This window comes from Dipteris shenzhenensis, chromosome 8, assembly GCF_047967505.1.
Source record: "Dipteris shenzhenensis isolate YYH24624 ecotype China chromosome 8, Dip_SZ_1.0, whole genome shotgun sequence".
Classification (NCBI taxonomy): Eukaryota; Viridiplantae; Streptophyta; class Polypodiopsida; order Gleicheniales; family Dipteridaceae; genus Dipteris; species Dipteris shenzhenensis.
This window is the reverse complement of record NC_141603.1, coordinates 48,103,777-48,111,712: the sequence shown is the minus strand read 5'-3', so window position 1 is coordinate 48,111,712 and position 7,936 is coordinate 48,103,777. Positions and strand designations below refer to the sequence as shown.

Below are 7,936 nucleotides of genomic sequence, written 5' to 3'. Positions count from 1 at the left end.
CCTCGCAGCTAGCCCCGCTGGGACCCCACAGCTAGCCTCGAGGCCCTAACAAGAATAAGGGGTGCCCACACTACCTTTATACCATCAACAGTCTCATTGATAGACCTCATCTGACATGCAATCCATCCAATGTCTCGGGCTCACACATGGCTTCTCCTCATACGGGGGCCTTACAACTTGAGCACCTTGAACCATTGGTGGTTACCAAGAGGGTGGGGCATTGAGCATATCTAACAGTATCAACGCACATACTGACAACCATCCCGACTAAAATTGCATCATCTCCATTGACACTTTTTCGGCTCAACAACCATGCACGCGATTTTTGTGCCCGTGCCAGTGAAGCATCAATAGACAGTGTCGAAAAGAGGCCCATGTCTTGTAGTGTAAGAGAGAGAGAGAGAGAGAGAGAGAGAGAGAGAATAAATCTCCTATGGTTTATCTACAGGATATTTATTTATATTTGAATATTTCGTGTTTTGTATCTCTCTCTCTCTCTCTCTATATATATATATATATAAGTATGTATGTATGTATAGATATATGTGTGTGTGTGTGTGTGTGTACATGTCTTACCTTTATAAAGGAGGAAGTGCACCAGACAGTGGGGTTAGCTAAGAGACTTATGTGGGGTAGAAGCACTCACATTATGACCAGGTGGCATTTTGGAGAGAGAGAGAGAGAGAAAAAGAGAATGCCAAAGGGAGTACCCATGGCTGACAATACTACTAACACATGGAGAGAGAGAGAGAGAGAGAGAGAGCACTAGAAGAGGTGAAAAGTGTTGACAAGATATTTGCCAAAAGGTACAACCCTCGACTCCAAAGTTTGGATTTTGCACTTTATTTGTGGGAGCCACTTTGGTAGAGAGAGAGAGAGAGAGAGAGAGAGAGAGAGAGAGAGAGAGCACTGGAAGAGGTGAAAACTGTTGACAAGATATTTGGAAAAAGGTACAACCCTCGACTCCAAAGTTTATAGTTTGCACTTTATTTCGAAGATCCACTTTGGTAGAGAGAGAGCGAGAGAGAGAGAGAGAGAGAGAGAGAGAGAGAGAGAGAGAGAGAGAGATTATATTATATATTGGATATTCATTTATACTTTAATATTTCATGTTTTGTGTGTGTGTGTCTATACATATACGTGTGTTACATTTATAAAGGAGGAAGTGCACAAAGGGTTGTGGAGGTGAGGAGGAGATTTGGAGGGAGAGCAGGATTGCGACACATGGTGGCAACATGAAGTGAGTAGTTGAAAGACTTGTGAGGGGTAGAAATGCTCAGACTACGACCATGTGGCACACTCAAAAGAGAGAGATAAAGTGAGAGAGAGAGAGAGAGAGAGAGAGAGAAAGAGAGAGAGAGAGAGAGAGAGAGAGAGACAAGGGGGAGCTCGGGGGTGCACTACTAAGAAACGCTATGTATCATGTGCATTGAAGCACTATATAAAAACCCCTCAACCTCCCCTCAATTAAAATCTCCTCCTCGAATAAAACCATGCCTCTTTACTTATAAACTAATGGATTTTTTCCAAAGTTATAAAAAACCCTTCTTGTTCTTTTAATCCTATTATATTTCTCCCCAAAAATGAATTAAAATATCCCTCCTTTTGAATGCACGTGGTACATTTAGGTAAACCCCCTAAGAAAGAGAGAGACAGGGAGAGAGAGAGGGGGGGGTAGAGAGAAAGAGAGAGAGAGAGAATATAATATGATAGATAACATATTATATTACATATTGTATATTATATATTATAATCTATAATACATATTATATATATATGTACATACATACATACACATAATGTGGGGACATAGGTTTTTGACCAATTCGCTATCCTAATGTGTTTTCTTGGTTCGCCATGATCAAAGGGTGTATCATCTTTGGATTTGTATGCCCAGATGCCCCAAGAATGTATCCAACCAAATGCACAAAAATTCATAGGTACATTGAATCTTTCGATAGCATTGTAGCATTGGAAGAGGTGAAGTTTGTTGACACAAAGTTTGGAAAAATAAGATATTTGGAAAAAAGTAGAGCACTTGACTCCAAAGTTTTTACCAATGGCTTGGAGTCAGCTTTATCTGTGGGAGCCACTTTAGTGGACATGTATAATGTATTGCCTCATCGCAATGTGGTTACATGAGTACACGGATGTTAAGAACAAGAAGAAAGCAGGGAAGATTTTAGCCTTTATGTGCAAATGCAAGAGAAAGGTCTAAGCAAATAGCTGTACTTTTTTGCCATTTGCAACACAACAGCTCTAGATGTCGAAAAGGAGGTCCATTCTCAAATTAGAAAGGTCTCCTTTGAGACCAACGCTATCAGGGCAAGGAGTCTCATTGACATGTATGCTAAATGTGGGAGCATGGTTGAATCCCAACAATTGTTTGATGCATCTCCTATAAGAGATATCATACAATGGAGTGCATTACTTGAGGGTTACAACCACTAGGGAAAGAGTGAACTCCGATGGCATCCGGTCCTCGCTTAGATTTCGAATGCTATCTTATGGTATATCTACATTACAAAGATTTTGGTATATCTGCATTCCAAAGCTTTTGGCATAGCGATAGTCCAAAGCTTTTGCAATCTTCAATGACTACACAGGCATAACAAATAGATGTCTCTCTTTCACACTCTCTGTCACTCTGTGTGTGTGCTTGGGGGGGTTCATCTCCCAAAGTTTAGTGTACCACGTGCATTCAAAAGGAGGGGTATTTTAATTCCACTTTTGGGAAAATTCTAATAGGTTTACAATAACAAGATGGGATTTTTAAATCAACATTAGAAAAAAATATGTTAATTCATAAGTAAAGAGGGCTGATTTTATTAGGGAAAAAAAAAAGTTGAGGGGTTTTTTAAAGATTCCTTGAATGCGCATGATACCTAGAATTTCTTGATAGTGCACCCCTTGAGTGTGTGTGTGTGTGTGTGTGTGTGTGTGTTCACGTGGATGTGCATGTGTGCGTGCACGCATGCATGTGCGTGTATGTCTTCACCTTCTCCTTGATGCCTAGATTGAAAATTCATGTTATAAAAAATTCCCATTAATTGAAACACAAATTGCATACATATGTGGAAATCCCATCCTTTTAATTTGGAGAGTTGCCATCTATGCTTAACCTTTACCATAACCAAGCCACACGGTGCCTTTATTTGAAATTCTATTTATTGGAATTAATGACATTTTAGCACCTTGAGACCCAACAAAGTGGGTCTCTAACTCGTCGTTGACGAGTCAGGCTACTCGTATATATTGAGTTGGAGTAGAAGAGAGTTGGTTTGTGAATTTTACATAGTAGTTATGTACAATTGAAACATTTTATTATAAAAGGCTACTAGAATCTACTAATTAATGTACAATGGATGCGTAGAAGTTGATAGGTAAAAAATAAAAACAAGCAAGTAGGCATATTCATAGAAGAGGGGCTTCTTGAATATAATCCTTGCAACTTTCTTTAGTCTTGCCATGAATGTCATGTTGGGTGAGCTTGTTCACCACTTCCCTCATGGTTGGACGTTGCTGTGGGAGAGGTTGCGTGCACAACAACGCAACTCTAAGTAGTTGTTTCATGTTCTCTAGCGCCGATGAAGGAAACCTTGATAAGCTGGGGTCTAATAGCTCATCAAACCCATCTTCGAGCGCTTCACTCAATAGCATCCTCTTGCTCACCCACTTCACAAGCTCTATCGCATCATCTCCAACTTGTGGATCCAACGGCTTCCTTCCCGTCACAAGCTCCATTAGGACGATGCCGAAACTATATACGTCACTCTTTTCAGTTACCCTCCTGATGGAATGGCAATGCTCTGAGCAGAATTACCAACTCACCGTCAATCTTATGTCCTTAGGATAAAAGAATAATTGTCACATGTGTTAGAATGGAACAATCAATCATAACAAGATGAATTTCATTCATGTGGCCTGCAAAGAGAGAGAAAAAGGAGGAGAGAGAGAGAGAGAGAGAGAGGCTTGCCCAAAGTGATAAAGAGAGAGAGAAATGGAAGAGGAGAGAGAGGGAATGAATGCACTTCCAAAAAAAGCACAACCAAATTTGAAAGACATAATCTAAAGTCAACACACCAACAAATCAAAGAATTTGCAAAAAAGCACTTGTGGAAAATGCTAGAAATTATTTTTGGTTTCTGGAAGTTGAACCTTCATTAAGGCTACCTAAAGGCAAGCCAAAAAACAATAAGAGGCATGTGGACCAATCAACAATTCACTAATAAAATCTTTTAAAAAATCGAAATTTTCTTAGAGGCAGGAAAAAAAAAAAGTCTCACCTGGAGCAATGTAGCCAGCCGTCCCCATTATCTCCGTTGTGAATGGCTTGTGCAAGTTCTCGAGAATCCTCGCAACCCCAAAGTCTGCCACATGGGCCTCGTTGGCAGAGTCTAAGAGGATATTTGCAGCCTTCACGTCTCGATGGACTATTGGAGGATTGCAATCGTGATGAAGGTAAGCCAAACCCTGCGCGGCACCAACAGCGATACTGTACCGCGTCTCATGGTCAAGCATGCTTGCTTTTTTGCCGTGCAGGGCATCTCTCAAGCTCCCATTCTCCATGTACTCGTACACAAGCAGTTTTGAGTCATTGTTGGAGCAGCAGCAAAGAAGCTTCACAATGTTTTGGTGCCTTACCTTTCCGAGGGTCTCCACTTCCGCTTTGAATCCACCATCATTTCGGGCGTTATCATCATGGGAATCGATTTGGAGCTGTTTCACAGCCACGATCTCCCCATTGCTCAGTGTCATTTTGTACACTCTTCCAAAGGCTCCAGATCCAATGAGGTTATCCTCTTCCAAACTGCCATGCCCTATTTCCAAGGCGTGGAAGCCTAGTTTATGGAAAGAAACCCACGAGGAGTCGAAGATAGTTCTGGCAGAATACCGCCGGTAGCGTCTATAAAAGCAGAACAGGCCTAAGGCAAATATTCCAAACGCAACAACGAAAGCTCCCACCAGAAGCCCATCCAGTAACTGTGATCTTTTTCTCTCCGCACATGGCTTGATTCCTAGCAAAGTACTATCACCACAAAGTCCCGGATTCCCCAGGAAACTAGAAGTGAACTGTGGATCAATCATCAGATTATCGGGGACAGGCCCTTGGAGATGGTTATCGGAGAGATTGAAAGCCGTAAGCTTCAGATTTCCTAAGGACTGAGGAATCGTCCCGCTCAGCTCGTTATTTGACAAGGTAAGAGAGCTAAGCCTTGACATTGAACCTAGAGTGGGAGGGATAGGTCCGGTCAGCTTGTTATTGGAGAGATTGACGGTGGTAAGGCCCCTGCAGTTGCCGAGATCATCTGGGATTCCTCCCGATATTTGATTGTTTTGCAAGTCCAGCTCCAAGAGTTGAACTAAATTTCCTATAGACGAGGGGATAGGTCCGGACAGCTTATTGCTAAACGCTGATAATGTGGAGAGAGTCAGGACATTCCCGATTTCAGCAGGCAAGCTACCAGAAAAGTTGTTATTGTTCACATAGAGTGAGGAAAGACTGCGAGCCATGCCAATGGTCGATTGGATGCTACCTTCTAGTTGGTTATCCTGAAGATCAAGAATATTCAGAGCAGGCAAACCCCACACGTCTATCGGAACAGTCCCAGACAAATGGTTAGAGTTCAAACGGAGGCGAAGTAGAGTGGAACAGGGCCCGTAAGCCTCAGGAATGCTTCCTTCGAAGTTGTTGTGAATGGTATCAAGATACTGTAGAACCTGCTTGTCACATAGACGAGGGGGTAGCAGTCCATCGAAATTGTTGTAGGAGACGTCAAACAAGGTCAGATTGGACGAGCTTCCAAAGGCCTGTGGAAACTTCCCAGTAAAGGAATTGTTGGAAATTTGCAACTCTACAAGGGGAAGGTCGCCAAATCCAGGCGGCAGGTTACCCGAGAGGAAATTATTAGCCAGATGCAAATTGTTGAGGCTCTTCAGTTGCGAAAAGCTGGAAGGCAGCGGTCCGTTTAGAGAATTGTCGGACATGTCTACTCTAGCAAGCGCGGAAAGCAGTCCGATGTTGTAGGGAATGGGTCCTGACAAGTGATTTTGGTAGAGCTCAAGCTGGACTAAGGACTGAAAGTTGGCAAGACCTTCAGGAATCGTCCCGGTCAAATTGTTGATGGCGAGGTCCAAGGTTTGAAGCTTAGCGAGATTGACGAGGCTAGGAGGAATGGGGCCAGTGAGCTCGCAGCGAGTGAGCCAAAGGTAAGTGAGCTGAGTCAAGTTGCCGAGCTCCCAAGGAATTGGCCCAGGACTGAGGAGATTCCAGGCGAGGCTGAGATACTGGAGCTGTCGTAGTTGGCCGAGGAAGGGCGGCACACTCGTCCCGTTGAGGAAGTTCCCGTGGAGAGCCAGTTTGACAAGGCGGGGAAGCCTTCCAAAGCTCTCGGGAATCGGACCCGAGATATTGTTGTTGGAGAGGTCGAGAACCTGGAGGAATTGCAAGCGGTCGATGTGTTCGGGGAGGCTACCGACGACCCAGTTGGAAGACAAATTGAGGTGGGTGAGCTGAGTGCAATCGAGGAGGGCATCAGGGAAGGAGCCACCGAAGTCATTGAAGTAGAAGTTGACGGAGAGGAGGGAGGGGATGCGGCACATGAGGGTAGGGATGGGGCCATGGAGGCCAAAGTTGGACAAGTCGAGGGAGGTGATGGAGGAGTTAGGGGAGCAGGAGACGGCGGTCCAGGAGCAAGGGGGGAGGGGGGAGGAAGGGGACCAGTCATGGAGGTGGTCGGAGGGGTCTGAGAGGGAGGCTTTGAGGGAGAGGAGGGTGAGGGCGTCGGGGGGAAGCTTTTGGGCGAAAACGAGGAGATGATGATGGGAGCAACAACGAAGGAGAACAAGAAGAACCAGCAGCACAAGCTTCTTCTGCATTACGAAGGTGGCGGAAGCCATGGCTGCGGCTGCGGGATCTTAGAATACTTAAGATAGCTTCTCCTCCTCCACGTTTTATTAGACTCCCTCGGTCAACTTGAGTCAACACATGCCTCACATTAAGTCAAGCTCTGTCTTGTCAACCCAAGACGCATTCCCACGGGAGAAGTTTTTATCCTACCACTCACAATAAGTGTGCACCAGTGCTCTTGAGCACTCTAGTCTCCCTCTATGGATAGAGTTTAGATGGTCACGATACATTTGATAGAAACTTTCAATAAGTATTAGTAGCCACGCTGTCACTACTAGAGGGTTCATTATTCTTTTCCACATAAAAACTTGGGTTGTAACAAGTCCTATCTATCTTGAAATGTAAAAAGTGTTTATAAGTCTTGCTTTTGCTTTTATAGTATTATCTTTATTGGACATGGATAAGTATATATCTTCAATCATCTAAGAGACTATATTTATTCTTGGAAATGTCCTTATGAATCTATGATTATGTGCATGTGATTTTGTTCTTCGAATCATTATGCTATACATGCAAACATTTTGAAATGTTAAGGGGCCCACAGAAGAGAATACGAACCGTACGATTTGAAGCACTTATTTCAAAGAAGTCTCGATCCACACATTCGCAAGTCTCCATCAAGCCTGAAAGATTCGATCAACTTTGTTGGTCGTTAGAAGATCGTTCAAGGGTCATTGGAAGATCATTCAAGGGTCATTGTCAACATTGGATGATTGATGGAATACCTACACAGCTTAGATCAACTAGCTTGCCCATAAAAGCCAAAAGCTTCCTCGCTTTCTTCATGTTCAGCATACCCCAAGATCATTGTACTCCATGTAAGCACATTATGATCTCCTGTACATGTCCACCATAGTAGTTCTTCCCACAAATAAATCAAACTCAAAGCTAATGTAAAAAACATTGGAGTTGTTTATCCCCACGATGCATGCCACCAAAACCCCATGCGACACCGCTAGCCAGCGCTTGTGCTTCATCATCACCAACTGGTACCTCACAAAGTGTTGAGCTCTCTCAGATAGCAAC

The 7,936-nt window shown here is 43.6% G+C and overlaps 1 protein-coding gene across 1 annotated transcript; it reads right to left on the bottom strand.

The window, feature by feature from the left end:
- Nucleotides 1–3,281: 3,281 nt before the first annotated feature.
- On the bottom strand, nucleotides 3,282–7,070 carry LOC147899609 (uncharacterized). The gene is made up of 2 exons (XM_087377913.1): nucleotides 4,287–7,070; nucleotides 3,282–3,809 (listed from the first exon to the last, which is right to left on the bottom strand). The coding sequence occupies exons 1-2, from the start codon at nucleotides 6,898–6,900 to the stop codon at nucleotides 3,415–3,417; spliced, it is 3,009 nt and encodes a 1,002-aa protein (XP_087234039.1). The 5' UTR covers nucleotides 6,901–7,070; the 3' UTR covers nucleotides 3,282–3,414.
- Between the last annotated feature and the right edge of the window lie 866 nt (nucleotides 7,071–7,936).